This window comes from Hemitrygon akajei, chromosome 22, assembly GCF_048418815.1.
Source record: "Hemitrygon akajei chromosome 22, sHemAka1.3, whole genome shotgun sequence".
Lineage (NCBI taxonomy): Eukaryota > Metazoa > Chordata > Chondrichthyes > Myliobatiformes > Dasyatidae > Hemitrygon > Hemitrygon akajei.
Genome location: NC_133145.1, coordinates 54,394,605 through 54,417,577, shown reverse-complemented (window position 1 = coordinate 54,417,577; position 22,973 = coordinate 54,394,605). Strand labels below are relative to the sequence as shown.

The 22,973-nt window shown below is 46.0% G+C and overlaps 1 protein-coding gene across 1 annotated transcript in view; it reads right to left on the bottom strand.

The window, feature by feature from the left end:
* The window catches only part of tha1 (threonine aldolase 1), a 121,984-nt gene extending 100,512 nt beyond the window's left edge, over positions 1-21,472 (bottom strand). The window contains exon 1 of the mRNA XM_073026254.1: positions 21,268-21,472. Within this exon, the coding sequence (XP_072882355.1) occupies positions 21,268-21,472 (205 nt within the window). The remainder of the gene's footprint in view (positions 1-21,267) is intronic.
* Between the last annotated feature and the right edge of the window lie 1,501 nt (positions 21,473-22,973).

The following is a 22,973-nucleotide window of genomic DNA, read 5'->3' as shown; positions in this document are numbered from 1 at the left end:
TTAGAGGTGAAGTGCCATTGTGCTGCTGTGTATACTTGCAGTGTGAGAGATTGCACGCAAGAGACAGAGCGCGCACACGAGAGAGTGACAGTGCGAGACAGAGAGTGGGAGTGTGTGTGAGAGACAGCACACACGAGAGAGCGAGAGAAAGAGAGACAGAGAGAGAGAGAGACAGAATGAGCAAGAGAGAGACACACAGCACGAGTGAGAGAGCCAGTGCCAGAGAGAGAGTCAGCGCCAGTGAGAGAGTCAGCACCAGAGAGTGGGAGGAACAGCGTGAGTGAGAGTGGCGGTGCAAGAGAGTGACAGCGAGGGTGAAAGAGAGCAGGAGCATGCTCATGTGAGGGACAGTGGGAGTGAGGGAGCCAGCGCCAGAGAGAGAGAGAGTCAGTGCCAGTGAGAGAGAGCCAGCGCCAGAGAGTCAGCGCCAGTGAGAAAGAGTCAGCGCCAGTGAGAGGGAGTCAGCGCCAGTGAGAGAGAGAGTCAGCGCCAGTGAGAGAGAGAGAGTCAGCGCCAGTGAGAGAGAGAGAGTCAGCGCCAGTGAGAGAGAGAGAGTCAGCGCCAGTGAGAGAGAGAGTCAGCGCCAGTGAGAGAGAGAGTCAGCGCCAGTGAGAGAGTCAGCGCCAGTGAGAGAGTCAGCGCCAGTGAGAGAGTCAGCGCCAGTGAGAGAGTCAGCGCCAGTGAGAGAGTCAGCGCCAGTGAGAGAGCCAGCGCCAGTGAGAGAGAGTCAGCGCCAGAGTGAGAGTCAGCGCCAGTGAGAGAGAGCCAGCGCCAGTGAGAGTCAGTACCAGTGAGAGAGAGCCAGCGCCTGTGAGAGAGAGCCAGCGCCTGTGAGAGTCAGTACCAGTGAGAGAGAGCCAGCGCCTGTGAGGGAGAGTCAGCGCCAGTGAGGGAGAGTCAGCGCCAGTGAGGGAGAGTCAGCGCCAGTGAGGGAGAGTCAGCGCCAGTGAGGGAGAGTCAGCGCCAGTGAGGGAGTCAGCGCCAGTGAGGGAGTCAGCGCCTGTGAAAAAGACAGCGTCAGATAGTGGAAGGGACAGCGTGAGTGAGAGTGGCGGTGCAAGAGAGTGACAGCGGGAGCGCACGCAAAAGAGTGACAGCGAGGGTGAAAGAGAGCAGGAGCATGCTCATGTGAGGGACAGTGGGAGTGAGGGAGCCAGCGCCAGAGAGAGAGAGTCAGCGCCAGTGAGAGAGAGCCAGCGCCAGAGAGAGAGCGCCAGCGCCAGTGAGAGAGAGAGCCAGCGCCAGTGAGAGAGAGAGTCAGCGCCAGTGAGAGTGTCAGCGCCAGTGAGAGAGAGTCAGCGCCAGTGAGAGAGAGTCAGCGCCAGTGAGAGAGAGAGTCAGCGCCAGTGAGAGAGAGAGTCAGCGCCAGTGAGAGAGTCAGCGCCAGTGAGAGAGAGAGTCAGCGCCAGTGAGAGAGAGTCAGCGCCAGAGAGAGAGTCCGCGCCAGTGAGAGAGAGTCAGCGCCAGTGAGAGAGAGAGTCAGCGCCAGTGAGAGAGAGTCAGCGCCAGAGAGAGAGTCCGCGCCAGTGAGAGAGAGTCAGCGCCAGTGAGAGAGAGAGTCAGCGCCAGTGAGAGAGAGTCAGCGCCAGTGAGAGAGAGTCAGCGCCAGTGAGAGAGTCAGCGCCAGTGAGAGAGTCAGCGCCAGTGAGAGAGAGTCAGCGCCAGTGAGAGAGTCAGCGCCAGTGAGAGAGAGTCAGCGCCAGTGAGAGAGTCAGCGCCAGTGAGAGAGTCAGCGCCAGTGAGAGAGTCAGCGCCAGTGAGGGAGAGAGTCAGCGCCAGTGAGAGTCAGCGCCTGTGAGAGAGTCAGCGCCTGTGAGAGAGTCAGCGCCTGTGAGAGAGTCAGCGCCAGTGAGAGAGTCAGCGCCAGTGAGGGAGAGAGTCAGCGCCAGTGAGAGAGAGAGTCAGCGCCAGTGAGAGAGAGTCAGCGCCAGTGAGAGAGAGTCAGCGCCAGTGAGAGAGAGAGTCAGCGCCAGTGAGAGAGAGAGTCAGCGCCAGTGAGAGAGAGAGTCAGCGCCAGTGAGAGAGAGTCAGCGCCAGTGAGAGAGAGTCAGCGCCAGTGAGAGAGAGTCAGTGCCTGTGAAAAAGACAGCGCCAGAGAGTGGGAGGGACAGCGTGAGTGAGAGTGGCGGTGCAAGAGAGTGACAGCGGGAGCGCACGCAAAAGAGTGACAGCGAGGGTGAAAGAGAGCAGGAGCATGCTCATGTGAGGGACAGTGGAAGTGAGGGAGCCAGCGCCAGAGAGACAGAGTGCGAGTGAGAGTGAAAGAAAAGACTCTGTTAAGTTCCTATGATAATTGATGAACAGTGCCCGTGCCACATTCATAGAATTCACGCACAGTTATCTCCCATTTCTCAGGACTAGAACGCAGGCCACATATCCTGAACTTCAAAGGATCATCTAAGAAGAATAATTCTGTGATACTTGTTGATGCAGACCAAAATGGTTCAAAAAGGCAGAGAACTGAATATTACTGACAGATGCTTTACACGATAGAAGCAGATGTAGACGTGAACAAGAGTGTATGGAAATAACTAAAGAGCTGATGATGTATGGAAAGTTGATAGTATCTCTAAACTAACCAATGTTAAGGGGGTAGAGGTGCTTGCAATGTATCAGAACAAAGAAGTGTAAAAAAAATACATTTCATAACAAACATTGTTAGAAATAACAAAATAGAACAGGAAAACCAAATTGCTTTAACTATAAACTGTGAAACCTGATCACACACAACAGTGGAAAGTGTTTATCTATGTTTAAGGTGCTGAATTTCCATAGGAGGACAGATACATGTCTTAATCTGACTACTAATTGGTAAAGGAGCAGCATTTGACAAAACGCCTGTTACAATTATTCTGCACCACGACTTACCGTTCAGCCTGCCCAGTATAAAATACACATCCAGAAAGCTTATATTCACTTTATTCACCTACTGATTAAATTGAGGGAACTGTTTGAGCCAAATAGAAAAAAATATTATACATTACTTAATAAGGTTTAGTTACCAATACCTTCCTCTTCTGCTCTGAGCCTGTACTCACTGGAGTTTAGAAGAATGAGAGATAGAACATAGAACAGTACAGCACAGTACAGGCCCTTCGGCCCACAATGTTGTGCCAACCCTCAAACCCTGCCTCCCATATAACCCCCCCACCTTAAATTCCTCCATATACTTGTCATCAATGAGATGATCTCATTGAAACCTATCGAATATTGAAAGTAACACACACAAAATGCTGGAGGAACTCAGCAGGCCAAGCAGCATTTAGGAAAGAGTACAGTCGACGTTTCAGCCTGAAAATAGATTGCACTCTTTTCCTGGATGCTGTCTCGCCTGCTGAGTTCCTCTAGTATTTTGTGTCTTGCTCAGATTTCAAGCACCTGCAGATTTTTTTTCTTATTGGTGAATATTAAAACGTCTAGATAGAGTGGATGTGGAGAGGATGTCTCCTAAAGTGGGGGAGTGTTGGACCAAAACTCTCAGCCTCAGAATAGAAGGATGCCTCTTTAGAACAATAATGAGGAAAAATTCCTTTAGCCAGTGGGTGGTGAATCTGAGGAATTCACAGACGACTGTGGAGGACAAGTCATAGAACAAAGAACATAGAAATCTACAGCACATTACAGGCAGACAGACAGACATACTTTATTGATCCCGAGGGAAATTAGGATTCGTTACAGTCGCACCAACCAAGAATAGTGTAGAAATATAGCAATATAAAACCATAAATAATTAAATAAGTAAATTATGCCTGTAAATTATTACAGGCCCTTTGGCCCACAATGTTGTGCCGACCATATAACCTACTCTAGAAACGGCCTAGAATTTCCCTAGCGCATAGCCCTCTATTTTTCTAATCTCCATTTACCTATCTAAGAGGCTCTTATTCGCTTCCACCGCCGCCGCCAGCAGTGCATTCCACACACCCACCACACTCTATGTGAAAAACTTACCCCTGACATCCCCTCAGTACCTATTTCCACGCACCTTAGAACTACGCCCCTCATTTTAGCTATTTCAGCCCTGGGAAAAAGCCTCTGGCTATCCACACGATCAATGCCCCTCATCATCTTATCCATCTCTATCAGGTCACCTCACATCCTCTGTCGCTCCAAGGAGAAAAGGCCAAGTTCACTCAACCTATTCTCATAAGATACGCCCTCCAATCCAGGCAACATCCTTGTAAATCTTCTCTGCACTCTCTATAGTATCCACATCCTTCCTGTAGTCAGATCCCTGCGGAACACCACTGGTCACTGACCTCCATGCAGAATACGAACCATTTACAGCCACCCTTCTGTGGTAAGCCAATTCTGGATCCACTAAGCATGGTCTCCTTAGATCCCATGCCTCCTTACTTTCTGAAGGAACCTTGCATGTCTTACTGAAATCCATATACACTACATCCACTGCTTTACCTTCATCAACATGTTTTGTTACTTCCTCAAAGAATTCAATCAGACTCATAAGGCATGACCTGCCCTTGACAAAGCCACACTGACTATTCCTAATCAGATTATGTCTCTCCAAATGCTCTTAAATCCTGCCCCTCAGGATCTTCTCCAACAACTTGCCCACCACTGAAGTCAGACTCACTGGTCTTTAATTTCCTGGGTTATCTCTACTCCCTTTCTTGAACAAGGGAACAACATTTGCAACCTTCCAATCGTCCGGTACTTCTCCCATCCCTATTGATGATCTTTGTGTCATCGCAAGAGGCTCAGCAATCTCCTCCCTTGCTTCCCACAGTAGCCTGGGGTATATCTCATCAGGTTCCTGTAACGTATCTAACTTAATGCTTTTCAAAAGCTCCAGCACATCCTCTTTCCTAATGTCTATATAACACTTACCCAACAGGCTGGTATATGTCTAGGGGAAAAGGAGATCCAGCCACTCACCAACCCCACCTCCCGTACACGCAACTGGTGCTGTGAGAATCAAGTTTATGCCGCGCATACCCACACAATATCAAACTCACACCAAATACAGTTACGGAATACACTTTAAAGATTTTACTAAAACTAAAAGAGTACTATGCAATACAGTATATATGAAGGAAAAGAAAATAAAGTAAAAGGCACCAACTTATCAAAGTTCAGTCAGTTTAGTGCACATGGTTGGAGCTCAACCATCGAACCATTCGACCCCTCGTCACTTTCCTCCGACCTCCACGTCCTCGCACCTGGGACCACCCCGCTGGTCGACTGAGCAGTGCAGCGCACGTCCACCTTCCTCGGCATCTCCTTCCCGCCTCCCCTGAAAAGACCGTGAAACCCCCAAGCTCCCAGCCTCACAAGACAAAATAACATTCCCCATTGGTTAAAAAATGAATACAATTCCCATATCAGCAAGTCCAAAGCCAAACAACTGCGAGAGAAAACACTTATCAAACATAAAAGCATTCCTACTCTAGCAAACCAAAGAAGCCATTTTGATTAACATACACAGTACATTGTACATCTATATGTTCAAGCGTTTCAGCCCGCTGTAAGTCATCCCCACAATTGCCAAGGTCTTTTTTCCCGGTGAATACCAAAGCAAAATATTCATTAAGTACCTCTGCTACCTCCTCCAACTCCATGCACACATTTCCACCATCACACCTGATTGCTCCTATTCTCACATGGCTCATCCTCTTGCTCTTCACATACTCGTAGAATGCCTTGCAATTTTCCTTAATCCTGCTCACCAAGGCCTTCTCGTGGCCTCTTCTGGCTCTTCTAATTCCATTCCTAAGCTTCTTCTGAGCAACCTTGTAATTTTTGAGTTCTAACAGTACCTAGTTTCTTGAACCTTTTGTAAGATTTCTTTTCTTCTTCGGATATATTTAAAAAGGAGGTTGATATGTTCGTGATTAGTAAGTGCATCAAAGGTTGCTTTTGAGAAGGATAATAAATCAGCCATGATGGAATGGTGGAGCAGATGGCCAAATTCTGCTCCTATGTCATATGGCCTTTTGGGTTTTCTTAAATTTATATACCAATTCTCCACAATTTGCTTGCATAGCATCAAAGGTTGCACAATTGAAACTTGTATATCTTATAAGGTGCATTCATATTTTAATTAAAATTATATTAACTTTGAGAAATATAAACCTAATTATTTAGGCTTATGAAGGCAGGGAATGGGCTGGGGAGTGGGAGATTCTTTTGAGAAACCCATATATCTAGTTTGTCCATAAGCTGTACATTTTAAAAACTGAGTTAGGAAGGATTAAACTAATTAAAATGGAAATAATTTTTGTTACAAATGATCCAGATGATTAGTTTCGTATTGCTGATGAGATTCAAGCAAAGTGATAAAGCCAGTCTATTTAGTTTTCAGATTAGCATCTTGTCAATCCAACAAAAAAGTAAGAAAGGTACCAGATGAAACCAAGTGGAAGAGTGGGTAATGGGAAGGAGAGGGAAGCAGGCTGGGGTGTCTTAGAGAAGAGGGGTGTTGAGAGACCCTGGGTGGATAGAAAACAGAGCAAAAGGAACACAATATTCATGCCATTAGGTTACAGATGATCTGGGAGGTTCTATTATTTTGTTTTGCAGTTGACTTCACTCTGGCAGTGGGGAAGACTGAGGACAGACAGGTCAGTGTGGGAAAAGGGAAGGAGAATTGAAAAGGCTACAGGGAGCTCAAGATAGCCATCGCAGACAGAGTACAGGTGGTTGGAAAAGCAGTCACCTAGCCTGCGCTTTGTCTCAGCTATGTAGAGGAGACCTCATTGCAAGTACCGAATGCAGTAGTTGAGGTTAGAGACAGTGCACATGAATCGGTCTCACCTGGGAGGGCTAATTAGCTCCCTGGATGGTGGTGAGGGAGGGACAGGTGCTGCACCTTGATAAGTTACAGGGGAAATGCCAGAGAGGGTGGAGAGGACTCAGTGAACCATGGAGGGACTGAAAATCCTAACCCTTAGTATCTTTCTATCTCCTTCTGATCCATCCAGCTTCTCTCCAATTCACCCTCTCCCAAATTTCTTCCCAAATCCCAATCCCACAACCCACAGTTCTGTATTTTTCATCCAATACAGTTCCATGTGCCCATCACACATAAGACCATAAAGACATAGGTGTAGAATTAGGCCATTCAGCTCATTGAATCTGCTCCACCATTCAAACATGGCTGATTTATTTTCTCTCTCAACACCATTTTCCTGCCTTTTCACTGCAACTCTTGATGTCCTTACTGATCAAGAACCCTTCAACCTTTGCTTTAGATATATCCACACACTTAACTTACTAGGAGACCAATCCCTTTCATCCAACTGCCCATAATCTCTACCTTACCTGGTTCCACATCACCTTTCCTACTGACCAGATTCCAGGATCCGTAGCTCTTCAATGTCTCCACTTCCCACCACCGGCCTCTTTCAACCTGCACCCTCTCATCCCCCTAAATGGCTCTCTCCGCCCATCAACCCTTTCCTCAAATTGTTTCATCTCTCTCAAGCCAGCAGTACTATCAGTGTTGAGTCAGTGGTAAGGAAGGCAAATGCAATGTTAGCTTAGTTTCGAGAAGACTAGAATACAAAAATAAGAATGTAATGCTGAGGCTTTATAAGGCATTGCTCATACCACACTAGGAGTATTGTGAGCAGTTTTGAGCACTTTATCTAAGAAAGGATGTACTGGCATTGGAGAGGCGGTTCATGAGAATGATCACAGGAATGAAAGGCTTAACATATGAGAAGCATTTGATGACTCTGGGCCCGTATTCGTTGGAGGTTAGAGAAAAGAGAGAGATTTCACTGAAACCTATTGAGTACTGATAGGCTACATGGAGTGAACATGGACAGGATGTTTTCTAATAGTGGGGGAGTCTAAAGCCAGAGGATACAGCCTCAGCACAAAAGGCGGTCCCTTTAGAATAGAGATGCAGAGGAATTTCTTTGGGCTGAGTGTGGTGAATCTGTGGAATTCATTTCCACAGACAGCTGTGGAGGCCAAATCATTGTGTTTATTTAAAGTGGATGTTGATAGGTTCTTGATTAGCAATGGTGTCAAAGGTTTCGGGGAGAAGGCAGGAGAATGGGCTTGAGAGGGATAATAAATCAGTCATGATGGAATGGTGGAGCATACTCGGTGGGCAGGATGCACAAATTCTTCTCCTATGTCTAATGGTCTCATCCCTCCTCAGCACGCACTCCTTTATTTTCCTACCTCTCCATCTCCTTTCAACATTCTCCGTTCCTGATGCAGACTTGAAAGGCTAACTTTCCCTCTATCTTCAGGGACAGTACCTGACCCACTCTGTTCTCCATAAGTTTGCTTATTTGCTCCGGATTCCAGTATTTGCCGTGTCTTGGTCTTTGCTTCATTATGCAGATTGTGTGCTTCATAAAGGCCTATCACCAGTACCAGGAACAATTGGTGTTGGGCAATAAACAGTGGTCTTGCCAATGATGCCGTTGTCCCTGAAGGAGCATATACGGTAAAATTGTTCAGCTGATTTCCCCTATAATGCCTGTGCGCAAATTTCCCTCATCTAAATTAGGAAATGGTCTAACTCGAGAAATCCAGCTAACCACAACTGCTTACAACTTGCAGGAGTCCATTCACCAGGAAATGTCTAGTTAAAATAGTAACCTTAAAGGCACAAGCAATGCTGGCAGAAAAAAAATGTTAACCATACAGTTAAAATCTGAAATTGTCCCTTATTAATATGAATATCATCCAATATTACAGACCAAAGATGAACTGCAATGTGACAACTAGGCATGCAAAGTATTTAAAGAAGGTGCTCACAGAATATTGGCTGGCAGATTGTTCCATAAAGTCAAGAATGTAGAACTGATGGATGTGCGTCTTGATGGCACAGGTCAATAGTTACAGACTTTGTAGATAGGGAAGTCCTGACCATTTCTAGCCACCAGCAAGCTTAATGGCAAGTTTCATTTCTTACTAGGTATTTGAACAGTAGCCAACCAGAGATCAGAAGTGAGAGAAGAGGTGACTTGCACAGTGTGCATTAAAAAGCACCATTTTGCAGAAATTTTGGCATTGGAATAGTATCCAATCAGAGATTGGGATTCATTTCCAAGGGCAAATAAAAATAATGCGGGGGTAAACAGAGTGGCCTTTGTTGAAGTTAACAGTGTTTGAGTTGGGGATTGGAGGTTCTAGCTCTTCGAGGCTTCAATGAGAAGAGGTTTGAGTGAGAGAAGGCAAAAAGCGTAGGTAGATTATTTTCAGTTTATTTATTGTTTCCTTCTTTATAAGTGCACAGCTCGAGCAGCAGGAATACCAGGCAGGATAGCTGAATGCTCCCCTTGCAGGATGTGGGAAGGCAGGGACATCTCCAGTGTCCCTGACAACTTCACCTGCAAGAGGTGAATCCAGTTGCAGATTTTAACACGCTACATTAAGGCGTTGGATCTGGAAGTGGATGATCTCCTGATCATTCGGGACATATAGAGAGGTAGTTACACCCAAGGTGCAGGACACAGGAAACTGGGTGAAAGAGATTAAACAGCCAATGCAGAGTACCCCATGTCCATCCCCACTCAACAACAGGATACAGTTGGGGCGAATGACCTAGCAGAGGAAAGTCACAATGGTCAGGCCTCTGGCACTAAGTCTGGGTCTGTGGCTCAGAAAGGAAAGGGGTGATCTGTGGATTCCTTAGTTAAGGGAACAGAAATGAGAACGAGATTCCCAGTTGGTATGCTGTCTCACGGGTGCCAGGATCTGGGACATCTCAGATCAAGTCCTCAGCATTTTTAAGTGGGAGGATGAGCATCCAGAGGTCTTCGTCCATAAAGGTACCAATGACATTGTTAGGAAGAGAGATGAGGTTCTGCAAAGTGAGTTCAGGGAGTTAGATGCTAGGATAAAGGTCAGGACCTTCAGGATTGTGATCTTAGGACTGCTACCATGTACTAGAAAGGCCAAAAAATAGGAAGATCATACAGTGGCTAAGGAGTTGGTGTAGCAGGGAGGGCATAAGATTTTTGGATTATTGGACTGTCTTCCAGGGAAGGTGGGACTTGTGCAGAAGAGGCGGCTTGCACCTAAACTGGAGGGGTTAAACTAGAATTCAGAGGGGTGGGAACCAGAGTGCCAGACAGATAGTGGAGTGGTTGTAGAGACAGATGTTATTTAAAACCTCAGACAAATTCAGGAATCAAAATGTTGAGCATGGTGGGACAACTGTTCTGAGTTGTATGTATTTCAATGCAAGCATTGTAGGACAGGCAGAGGAGTTCAGGGCATGGATCAACACATGAAATTATGATACTGTAGCTGCTAGTGAGATTTTGTTGCAGGAGAGACAGGGCAGGCAGTAGGAGGGATTAAAGGGGAAATGGTGATAATAGTAGTCAAGTAAAATGTCACAGTAGTGAGGCTTTATGGGTGGTACATTAAAGTATGACCACATTAATGGGTCTATATTATAGACCGCTGAATAGTCCGTGGGATTTAGGGGAACAAATTTGTAGAGAAGTTGCAGGCTGTTGCAAGAAGCATAATGTTGTGATAGTAGGTGATTCAACTTTCCACATTGGCTGGAACTCCCATGCTGTCAAGGAAATAGATGGGACGTTAATAGGAACTAGATGGGAGGTTCCTGGTTAGTAAGGAGCCAAAGATTATGAGGAGAAGGCAGTTGAATGGAGCTGGGAGAGGTAATAAATCAGTCAGAATGGAATGGCAGAGCAGACTTGATGGGCTGAATGGTGTAATTCTGCTCCTATGGGTTATGGTCTTATTTAATGTTACAATAATATAACAGGATCTATTGTAATCCCTGCTGTTGTTCAATCTTCCCTGTGATTGCTTTTTGTTCCTGTTCTAATAGCTTTGTGACTTCTGCAAGCTATACCTTTAAAACTCTAGGAATTACATAGTTGTTTGAATTCAAATTCCACAGCTGAAATAGTAAGCTTTGAAAGATGGTTCTGGATAGTAGCAAATTAAGCACCACACTATTACACCTCATGCTGGTCAGAGATAAAAATGGCATCTGAAACCACAAACATGTTAGCAACATGATCAGTCAATTAAAACTGCAACCTTTCAAAGCAGGCTAATGTTTTCAATTATCTACCTTTCAGCACATCATTAAAGTTAAATTATCTGCTTCTGCAAATGACAAAAGTGTGATACTTATTTGCCTAAGGAAGCTCATTGCTACCCACAGATAAAACTTTCATGAGATTATACCCAGAGCTATATCCATGCAAGTACAGAACTGTTTAGATATCAGTGACACAAGAGATTCTGCAGATGCTGGAAATTCAGAGCAACACACACACACACACACACACACACACACACACACACACACACACACACACACACACACACACACACACACACACACACCCCCCCCCCCCCACCAGGGGGAACTCACTCAGCAGGCTAAGCAGCATCTATGGAAATGAATCTATGGATGTTTCGGGCCATGACCCTTCATCAGGATTGATAATCTCAGAATCAGAATCAGGTTTAATATCACCAATGTATGTCGTGAATTATGTTGTCTAGGTCTTAGTATCCTTTTTCTATTTGTTACTTTCAGATCAGGAGTCAGTCAGTTATAGAGTCATAGAACACTACAACACAGAAACAGTCTGAGCTATACTATTTATCTGCCTAGACTGACTGACCTGCACCTGGATCATACACCTCCCATAATATACCTATCCAGATTTCTCTTAACAGTTGAAATTGAACCTGTATCCACCACTTCTGCTGGCAGCCTGTTCCACACTCTCAACTCACTTTGACTGAAGAAATTCCCCCTCATGTTCCCCTTAAACATTTCACCTTTCACCTTTAATGCATGACCTGCAGTTCTAGTCTCACCCAACCTTAGTGAGAAAAGCCCGCTTGCATTTACCCTATCTATACCCCTCGTAATTTTGCATACCTCTGTCAAATATCCCATCATTCTCCTACACTATAGGGAATAAAGTCCGCATCTATCCAGATTTCCCTATAACTCAGGTCCTTGAGTCCTGGCAACATCCTTGAAAAAGTGCCAAGAAAATTTACAATCTTATTGACATCTTTTCTGTAGGGAGTTGACCAAAACTGCACATCATTCTCCAAATAAGGCCTCACTAACGTCTCATACAACTTCAACATAACATATTTCTTTACAACCTTATCCACCTGTGACACTATTTTCAAGGAATTATGTATCTTATCTGCATTCCCAGATCCACCTGGTCTACTGTAGTTGTCAGTGCCCTATGGCTCACTGCGTAAGTCCTCCCAAAGTGTGACACCAAGTAAATTGCTAAGATCAGACAACAACTTAACCCAACTAACACCTCATACTTGCCTGCATTAAATTTCTATCTGCTATTTTACAGCCCATTTCCCCCCACTGGTCCAGATCCCACTGCAAGCTTTGTTTGTCTTGCTCGCTGTCCACCACACCACCAGTCTTGGTGTCATCTGCAAATTTGCTAATCCAGTTTACCACATTATCATTCCGGTCGTTGCTATAGATGACAAATAACAACGGACCCAGCAACAATCCCTGTGGCTCCCCAGTAATCACAGGCATCCAGTCAGAGCAGCAGAGATCTAACACCACTCTATGGCTTCTCCTGTAAAACCAGTATCTAATCAAATTTACAATGTCGTCCCTAATGCCAAGTGACTGAATCTTCTTGACCAAGATCTTATGTGAGACCTTGTCAAAAGCTTTTCTAAAGTCCATGGAGACAACATCCACTGCCTTGCTTTCATCAACTTTTCTGGCAACTTTCTCAAAAAACTCTATAAGAATGGTTTGATATGACCTACCATGCACAATACCATATTAACTGTCCTTAATCTGTCCATATCTATCTAAATCCGTGGTTCCCAACCTTTTCTATGCCCCACACCCCTAGGAAATGTTTGATTAATGTTCACACCCCCAACAAAAGTAATATCACATTTGAAGATGAAGAAGTCTAATTTCTAATTATTGAACCACATACAATACTGCAGGTGAACAAATTAAACTTAAAAAAATAAGCTTTTAACTCAGTGCATAAAATGCAAATATAAATTGAGCAATTAGATTCTAATTTATTCAGAAAAAATTGTAAACAGTAAATTGATGAGACTCCTCAACTCTGAGGTGTAACTCCCAGGTAACACTGATGAGAATCCTCAACGCTAAATCGGGCAGCGGGAGACTGGAGTGTGCTTGGGACAAACATTACTACCACTTCTCAAGGTACACTGGCAGCTGGCTGAGTGATGACTCGTGACTTGTCACTCAAGCACACAAGCCACTCTTTGTCGCACCCCCTGAAATTCCATCTCGCACCTCCTGGGGGTGCGGGCATCCCAGGTTGGGAACCTGTGATCTACATACCTACATAACACTGTACGACAAAGATTTTGCTTCCTGAATACCTTTAGGTGTACCTTATGAACTTTTGGCTACTGATCATGAAAATCACCATGAAATTTCCCGATCACGCACTTGTCCAGGCATGCTTAGGCTGGATGGCTAAGCTGCTGCATGGCAGGACAGGTATTAGTAATAATTATTGGGTTCAGGACTGTAAGGATGGAATTTGCTATCACCAGACACAAAAATTTCTATGAAGAATTTTGAGACAGATGTTTCCTAGAATAACTGATGCCAAAATTAAGGAAAGCATTTTTGTTGGTCCACAAATCCAACAGGTCATCAATGACAGACAATTTGAAGAATTTCTAGTGGGACTGGAGAAAATCATTTTCACCTTGTCTGCTAGAGCAACCTTATGTCTTCTGGTACGTGCCAGCAGCTATAGATCACAAATTGAAAACACAAAGTACACAAAGTGCAGATGCTGTGGTCAAATCAAGACGTACAAACAAGCTGGATCAACTCAGCAGGTTGGGCAACATCCGTTGAAATGAGCAGTCAATGTTTCGGGCCGAGACGTTGACTGCTCATTTCAACAGATGCTGCCCGACCTGCTGAGTTGATCCAGCTTCTGATGTTAAACAGCTATGTTTATTAGTATCCACTCAAAAATGAAGAAAATTAAATTAAATAAACGGAAGTTAACAGTGTTATGCATGCAACACACACAAAATGCTGGTGGAACACAGCAGGCCAGGCAGCATCTACAGGAAGAAGCACTGTTGACGTTTCAGGCCGAAACCCTTCGTCCTTCAGGTCCTGAAGTGCTTCTTCCTATTGATGCTGCCTGGCCTGCTGTGTTCCACCAGCATTTTGTGTGTGTTGCTTGAATTTCCAGCATCTGCAGATTTCTTAGTGTTATGCGTGTGTGGCTCCCAAACTGTCAAGTTTAGGAACAGTTCTTAAAGTCTTAAGATGGCAAACTAGAAAGGTCCAGTAATCCACAAAGTGAGGGGAGGGACTGGTAAATCCATGTTAAAATGAAGAGAGGAGGCGATCACGAAGAATTCCACAGGTTCCCTGCCGGGAAAACAAAGTAACAGTCACCGAAGATCTTATCCATCGAGTCATCCCGAAATCCACGTAGAAATATCACAAGGTGATAGTCACGGAATATTCCTTAGCATAAGTGGTTACCACATAACATACCTGAAACCATGTAAGGGTTAACAAAAATGGTCGCTACAGAATACTCCAACAAAATCCTCGTATGGATCATATGAAGTGACAGTCACACATCCAAGGTGCACGGTGTGCTGTTAATCAACCCAATCCTTTGGGCATGGGAAGGTATCAGACTTTACCCATTGTTGCAGCAAGCTACTACCAGCAGCTTGCGATCCAAAGTTTCCACACTCTTTCTCTCCAAGTCCCAGCGGTCTGCCACAGCTTGTTATACTGACGTCATAGTCCCGTCTCATCCAGGCGTTTTAAAGTGAACGAAACTGTGGTCACGTAACACTTCTTTTAGCCCTCCTGATTTGCTTCTTTAGTGTTCTCTTGCGCTTCTTAATCTCAAGTCCTCGTTTGCTCCCTTCTGCTTATACTTGCTATGTACCTCCTTCTTTGTCAACTAGAACTTCAATAGCTCTCAAAATTCAAGATTTCCTAAACCCATTATCCTTGCCCTTCATTCTGACAGGAATGGACAAACACTATACTCTCAAAATATTGCTTTTGAAGGCCTCCCTCTTACCAAGTTCATTTTTGCCAGAAAACAATATGTCCCAATCCACATTTGCCAGATCCTTTGTGATACCATCAAAATTGGCCTTTCTCCAATTTAGAATCTTGACCTAAGGACCAGTCCTATCCTTCCCCATAATTATCTTGTAACTATTGGCATTGTGATCACTGGGTGCAAAGTGTTCCCCTACACCGACTTCTGTCACCTGCCCTGTCTCATTCTCTAAAAGAAGATCTAGTATTGCATTCTCTCTAACTGGAAACTTTTGTGTACTGATGAAGGAAACTTTCCTGAACATATTTGACAAACTCTATTCCATTCAGCCCTTTTACAGTATGGGAATTGCAGTGAATATGTGGTAAGTTAAAATTACCTACTATGTCAATCTTACGTTTCTTGCAATAGTCAGTGATCACTACAAATTTGCTCCAAGTCCCGTGGACTGTTGGGTGGTCGATAATATAATCACATTAACATAGTCATCGCTTTCTTATTCCTCATTTCCACCCGTATAGCCTTAGCAGACGAGTTCTCCAGTTTGTCCTGTCTGAGCACTGCTGTGACATTTTCCCCTGACCAGTAATGCCACTTTTCCTCCTTTATTCCCTCACGCTCTATAATGTCTAAAACAGCAGAACCTTGGAACATTAAGCTGCAAGTCCTGCCCCTCCTGTTCCTAAGTCTCACTAATGACTACAACGTCATTATTCCACATGGTGATTCATGCCCTAAGCTCATCTGCCTTTTCTACAATACTCCTTGCATTAAAATTAGTCCCACCACGCTCAACCTTTCGATTCCTGACTTTGTACACAGGCTTAACCACACCTTTTTCCAGAACCACTCCATTATATGCTTTGACACTCTGGTTCCCCATCCCCCTGCACCTCTAATTTCATCCCCACAACACCCCCACCCCCACCATACAGCACTAACAAACCTTCCCGCAAGGATATTAGCCCCCTCTCCCTCCAGTTCAGGTGAAACCATCCCTTCTGTACAGCTTTCACTTTCCCTGGAAGAAAGCCCTATGGTCCAAAAATCTGAACTTCTCCTTCCTGCACCAACCTCCTTAGCCACATGTTAAACTGTATGATCTTCTTACTTCTGGCCTCACTAGCATGTGACCTGAGTAGCAATCCTGAGATCACAACCCTGGAGATTCTGCCCTTTAACTTAGCACCTAGCTCCCTGAACTCACTTTGCAAGACCTCATCACCCTTCCTACCTATGTTGTTGGTACACTTTGGCTGCTTACTCTCCCACTTAAGAATTCTGTGGACTCGATCTGAAATTCCCCTGACCCTGGCACTAGGAGGCAACATACCATCTGGGAATCTCATTCTCGTCCATGGAACCTCCTATCTGTTTCCCCTAACCAGAGAATCCCTATCACAACAGCTCACGTCTTCTATCCTCTTCCCTTCTGAGCCACGGAGACAGAGACCTGACCACTGTGGCTTTCCTCTCCTTCCTATCAGTATCCAAAGCAGTATACCTGTTGTTGAGGGGAACGACCACAGGGATATTCTGCCTATCCCTTTTCCCCCTGCTGACGGTTACCCAGTTACCCATATCCTGCACCTTTGGTGCAACTACATCCCTGTGTGTCCAGTCGATCAACCCCTTAGACTCATGAATGATCTGAAGTTCATCCAGTTCCAGCTCCATTTCCTTAACACTGAAATTCATCAGAATCTTCTGACAATATTTTCCTGAAATGCCAATGCTCCCATCTTGCTGCATGAAACACTCTCAATAACTTCCAATTCCCCGGCCCCGACCGCTTCATTTTTACCATGGATGTTCAATCCTTATACACCTCCATCCCACATCAAGAAGGCCTCAAAGCCCTCCATTACTTTTTGGATAACAGACCCCACCAGTTCCCCAGCACCACCACACTTCTCCGGTTGGCGGAGCTTGTTCTCTCAATAACTTCTCCTTTGGTTCTTCCCACTTTCTCCAGATCAAGGGTGTAGCCATGGGCACTCGCATGGGCCCCAGCTATGCCTGCCTCTTTGTGGGTTATGTGGAACAGTCTATGCTCCAAATCTATACTGGCACCACGCCCCAACTTTTCCTCCGCTACATTGACGACTACATTGGTGCTGCTTCCTGCACCCATGCTGAGCTCGTCAATTTCATCAACTTTGCTTCTAACTTTCACCCAGCCCTTAAATTCACTTGGTCCATCTTCTCTCCCCTTTCTTGATCTCTCAGTCTCCATCTCCGGAGACAGACTATCCACTGACATCTTCTACAAACCCACTGACTCCCATAACTATCTTGACTATACCTCTTCCCACCCTGCCCAATGCAAAAATGCCATTCCCTATTCCCAGTTCCTCCGTCTCCACCGCATCTGCTCCCAGGATGAGGTTTTCCATTCCAGGACTTCTCAAATGTCCTCTTTCTTTCAGGATTGTGGTTTCCCTTCTGGCGTCATCAAAGATGCCCTCACCCGCATCTCCTCCACTTCCCGCACTTCAGCCCTTAACCCATCCTCCCGTCACCACAACAGGGACAGGGTTCCCCTTGTCCTCACCTACCACCCCACCAGCCTCCGGATCCAACACATTATCCTCCGCAACTTCTGCCACCTTCAACAGGACCCCACCACCCAGCACATCTTTCCCTCCTTACCCCTCTCAGCTTTTCGCAGGGATCGTTCCCTCCGCGACTACCTGGTCCACACGTCCCTCCCCACAGAACTCCCACCTGGCACTTATCCCTGTAAGCGTAAATGCTACACCTGTCCCCACACCTCCCCCCTTACCACCATTCCGGGCCCCAGACAGTCCTTCCAGGTGAGGCAACACATCACCTGCGAGTCTGCTGGAGTTGTCTATTGCATCCGGTGAGACCCGACGCAGATTGGGGGACCGCTTCGTCGAGCACCTCCGCTCCATCCGTCACAACAGACAGGACCTCCCGGTTGCCACCCACTTCAACTCTGCCTCTCATTCCCATCTAGATATGTCCATACATGGCCTCCTCTACTGCCATGATGAGGCCAAACTCAGGTTGGAGGAGCAACACCTCATCTACCATCTGGGTAGCCTCCAGTCTGGTGGTATGAACATTGAATTCTCCAATTTCTGGTAATTCTCTCCCCCTCCCCCTATCCCAGGTCCCTCTCTGCCTCTCTCCCCTTTCAACTTTCTGCTCCTTTATCTCTACAGTTCTTTCATGCTTATCCCCTCCCCCCCCTTATCTTTCCTCTGATTGGTTTTCCACCTGGCGCCTCTAGCCCTTCCCCCTCCCCTATCTCTATTACTGGGCCTTGGCCCTCTCTCCCCCCCCATTCCTGATGAAGGGTCTCGGCCCGAAACGTTGGCTATTCTTTTCTCACAGATGCTGCCTGACCTGCTGAGTTCTTCCAGCGTTGTGTACGTATTCTTTGATCCACAGCATCTGCAGTTGTATTTTTGTGTTTTGAAACACTCTCTTCTCTTTCTTATCTTTGGGCAAGAGGTTACAGGAGCCTGAGTTCCCACACCACCAGGCTCAGGAACAGTTTTTATCCTACAACCATCAGGCTTCTGAATAAATCTAGATAACTTCACACACCTCTACTCTGAACTTATTTTTAAACAGAGACCTCTTGTTTGAGAGTCCCACATTTATAAAGAGATCCTCTTTGTTTCCACCCTAGCAAGACCCCTTGGTCTCTTGGATATTTCACTTTGCTAAGCTCCAGCTGATATGTCTAGCCTAATTTAACAAGACACCTATGCCAGGTACTACTCTAGTAAACCAGCTTTCAATTCAGTAATTATTTAAGAAAACTTGAATAAGAATACAAATAATGTACAGTATTCCAGATATGCTTTTACAAATGCCCTACATAATTGAAGGTTAATCTTAGAGCTTCTATATTTAATTTCCCTATACTCAGTGTCTACTTTATAATGACCAGGAGTGGGACCCAGGGTGGTCTTCTGCTGCTGTAGCCCATCCACTTCAAGTTTCAATGTGTTGTGTGTTCAGAGATGCTGCTCTGCACACCATTGTTGTAACCAGTGGTTATTTGAGTTACCGTCACCTTCCTATCAACTTGAACCAGTTGGGCCATTCTTCTCTGACCTCACTATTAACAAGACATTTTCGTAGAATTGCACCTCATCCTGCATTTTTTTTCCCACACCATTCTCTATAAAACCTAGAAATGGTTCCATATGAAAATCCTCGGAAATTACCTGTTTCTGGGATAATCCAACCACCCCGTATGGTACCATCAATCAGTCCACAGACAAAGTCACTTGGATCACATTTCTTCCTCATTCCTCATGTTTAGTCTGAACAACAGCTGAACCTCTTGACCATGTCTGCCTGCTTTTATGCATCCAACTGGCTGATTAGATATTTGCATTAACAAGGAGTAAGGTGTGTCTAATAAAATGGCCAATGAGTGTATAATATTACATTAGTTATCTTAATAATTGCTAACATTGACAACCTCACATTTTTCACATTTTATTCAATTTGCAAGATCCTTGTCAACTCTGTTAACCAATGCCATTCTAATGGAGCCTCTTAATATCCTCTTCATGACTTTGCTAATTATCTTTGCGTTATCAACAAAACTTAGCACCATTATATTTGGAACCTTCAAAATAGTCATTTATAAAAATTGAAAATAGTGATACCCAGTACTGTGCCCTGAGCCACACCACTAGTTAAATATTGCCAACCAGAAAAAAGACATATTTATACCCATGGGCAACACGAGTGAATCTGCAGATGCTGGAAATAAATAAAAACACCAAATGCTGGCAGAACTCAGCAGGCCAGACAGCATCTATGGGAGGAGGTAGTGACGACATTTCGGGCCAAAACCCTTCATCAGGAGGGTTTCTGATTAAAGGGTTTCGGCCCAAAACGTCGTCACTACCTCCTTCCATAGATGCTGTCTGGCCTGCTGAGTTATGCTAGCATTTGGTGTTTATATTTATACCCATTGCTGTTTCCTGTTAGCCAACCAATTTTCTATCCTTGACAAATATTACTTCTTAAACCACGAGCTTATATTTTTTCAGCAATAACCTTTGTGGTTGAACCTTACCACCTTATTTTGTGTCACTTATTTTAACAGCTTTTTGTCTATTCTGTAAACAGTTCAATAGCTTGTAATGCAGCAGATTGAAGAATATTCTCCAAGGTCTACTGGTGTTAGCAGAGTACCTTGTTTGAACCAACTTTGCAGAACTTGCTGCCACTTTTTTTTTGCCATTCCTTCACTCCAAAGCTCCTCCCATTCTCAACTCATCACTTTCCTGCCTGCTCCCCACACAAATACTCTCACGCTCCGCTCCCCTCTCTCTATCCCTACAGCAACTTCCAATACACCCCTCACCATCTTCCTTTAGTCTACTGGCCTTTCTCTCACATCCACAGCTCATCCTCATCACTTCTTCTGCCACCACTTTCCCTCTCACATCCTCCCACCTTAACCTTCTTCATACTCTCCTTCATCCTATTCCTTCCACTCTCTATCTCCTCTCCTCTTCCACCACCATTCCTCTCACACATCCCCTTTCCCAAATCTGAACCCTACCCCAGTTCATTCCCTCATTATCACTGTCAATTTCGAAACCTCAGAAATCCCTGCATCTTTACCCCATCACATACCATCTTATTTTTCTCCCTGCCCTAAGCCCTCTCCTGCACCTTTACATCCCTCTGCCCTCACCCTCTACCCCTCCCACCCCTCTCCCCGCCTCCCCATCCTCTCTCACCTTCCCCATCCTCCAACTCTTCCTCCTCTTCCCTACTCCCCCTTTCCCTCTTCCTCCCCTCCCTATCCTCCCCTCTCCCCTCCCCTTCCCCCTCACCCTATTGATCTCCCCTCCCTCTCCATCAAGCAACCCCCTCCTTCTCCCCTTCCTCCCCCTCTCCCCCTCCCCTCCCCTCTCTCCTCCCCCCTCCTCCTCTCCCCCTTCCTCCCCTCTCTCCTCCCCCTCCTCCTCTCCCCCTCTCCTCCCCCTCCTCCTCTCCCCCTTCCTCCCCTCCCCCTTCCTCCCCTCTCTCCTCCCCCCCTCCCCTCTCTCCTCCCCCTTCCTCCCCTCTCTCCTCTCCCCCTTTCCCCCCTCCTCCTCTCCCCCTTTCCCCCTCCTCCTCTCCCCCTCTCCCCCCTCCTCCTCTCCCCCTTTCCCCCCTCCTCCTCTCCCCCTCCCCCGGCTGTTCCGCAGGCTAGGCCGTATCCCCGGTCTTTCCTTACCGTTTACAGTCGGGTCTTCGCCGTACACATCATCGCCGACTCTGGCGCAAGCCATTGCCGCCCGCATGGCCGAGCTCGGGCTAGTCACCGTGTCGCTGCGCAGATCCACGGTCCGAATCGAGCGGCAGGCGGCCGGAGTCCCGGGCACCGGTCCGCAGTACCATCGCCGGCCGAAAGTTGGGAGCCTCAGCAACACAGATCGCATGGTGAACGGAGCCCCAGCAGCTGTCGAGTGACGCCGTTGTCCAGGTTAATTGCAGTCCCAAGGTTCCGAGCTGCTCTCAGCAGCAGTTATTTTTAGCTTCCCATTGCCTGTTGCCCATCACACACCCTCCTTTGCCATCCTCCTGCCTTTCCTCTTGCCCCATCCCACATTTTCTACTTGCCCCCTTCCTACCCTTCTCTTTGCCCCTCCTGACCTTCCCCTTGCCCTCATCCTCCTGTGACCACCTTCCTCTGCCTCATTCACCCCTCTTCTCTTTCCTTCTCATCCTCCTGTGACCACCTTCCTCTGCCTCATCCACCCCTCTTCTCTTTCCTTCTCATCCTCTATGCCTCTTATCACTTGTTTGTTGCCACCTTAACTCTACTGATTGACATACCCCAGTATTCCTTCACCCCCCCATCCTTCTTCATCCTATCGCTTAATCCACCTTCCTTCCCATCCATGTCCTTCCACCACTGCCCAGTGCCCACCCCTATTCTCCCATTGTCCTCTCCGCCCATCAAGAACCTTTATAAGACACTAGTCAGGCCACACTTGGAGTACTGTCAACAGTTTTGAGCCCCATATCTCAGAAAGGATGTGTTGTCATTGGAGAGGAGGTTCACAAGGATGATTCCGGAATGAAGGGGTTAACATATGAGGAGCATTTGGCAACTTTGGGCCTGTTCTCTCTGGAATTTAGAAGAATGCAGGGGGATCTCATTGAAACATACAGAATGTTGAAAGAACTGGATAGGGTGGATGTGGAGAGGATGATTCCTATGGTGGGATTATCCAGATTTAGAGGGGGTATCCTCAATATTGAGTGGCGAACTTCGAGAACAGAGGTAGGAGGAATTTTTTTAGCCAGAGAGTAGTAAATCTGTGGAATGCTCTGCAACAGAATACGGTGGAGCCAAGTCCATGAGTAAATTTAAGGCAGAAGTTGATTATTTCCTGATCATTCAGGGCATCAAAGGATATGGCAAGAAGGCAGGTATATGGGGTTGTGTGGGATCTGGGATCAGCCATGATGGAATGGCAGAACAGACTTGATGGGCTGAATGGACTAATTCTGCTCCTATATCTTATGGTCTTATTCCAGACCCAACCTTCTCACAGTGGTCCTTGCCATCACCTGACCTTCTCCACCTATGTTCTTTCTCACCCTGTCCTTTCCCACCTGTTTTTTCCCCGCCTTCTTTCCTCCAATCCTCTGCACAGAATCCCTAACTATTATTTTCATGCTCTTTCCTTTTTTTCCCCTTTGATCTTTTCACCCACTGGCCCTAACAATCCCTTCTTCTTTTCAAACAACTCCTCAGACTTCAACTCTACCCACCGTAGCAGACTGGTTAGCACAACACTTTATAGTACTGGCAACCTGGGTTCAGTTCCTGCCACTGCCTGTAAGGAGTTTGTACATTTTCCCAGGACTGTGTGTGTTTCTTCCAGGTGCTCCAGTTTCCTCCCACGGTCCAAAGACGTACTGGTTGGTAGG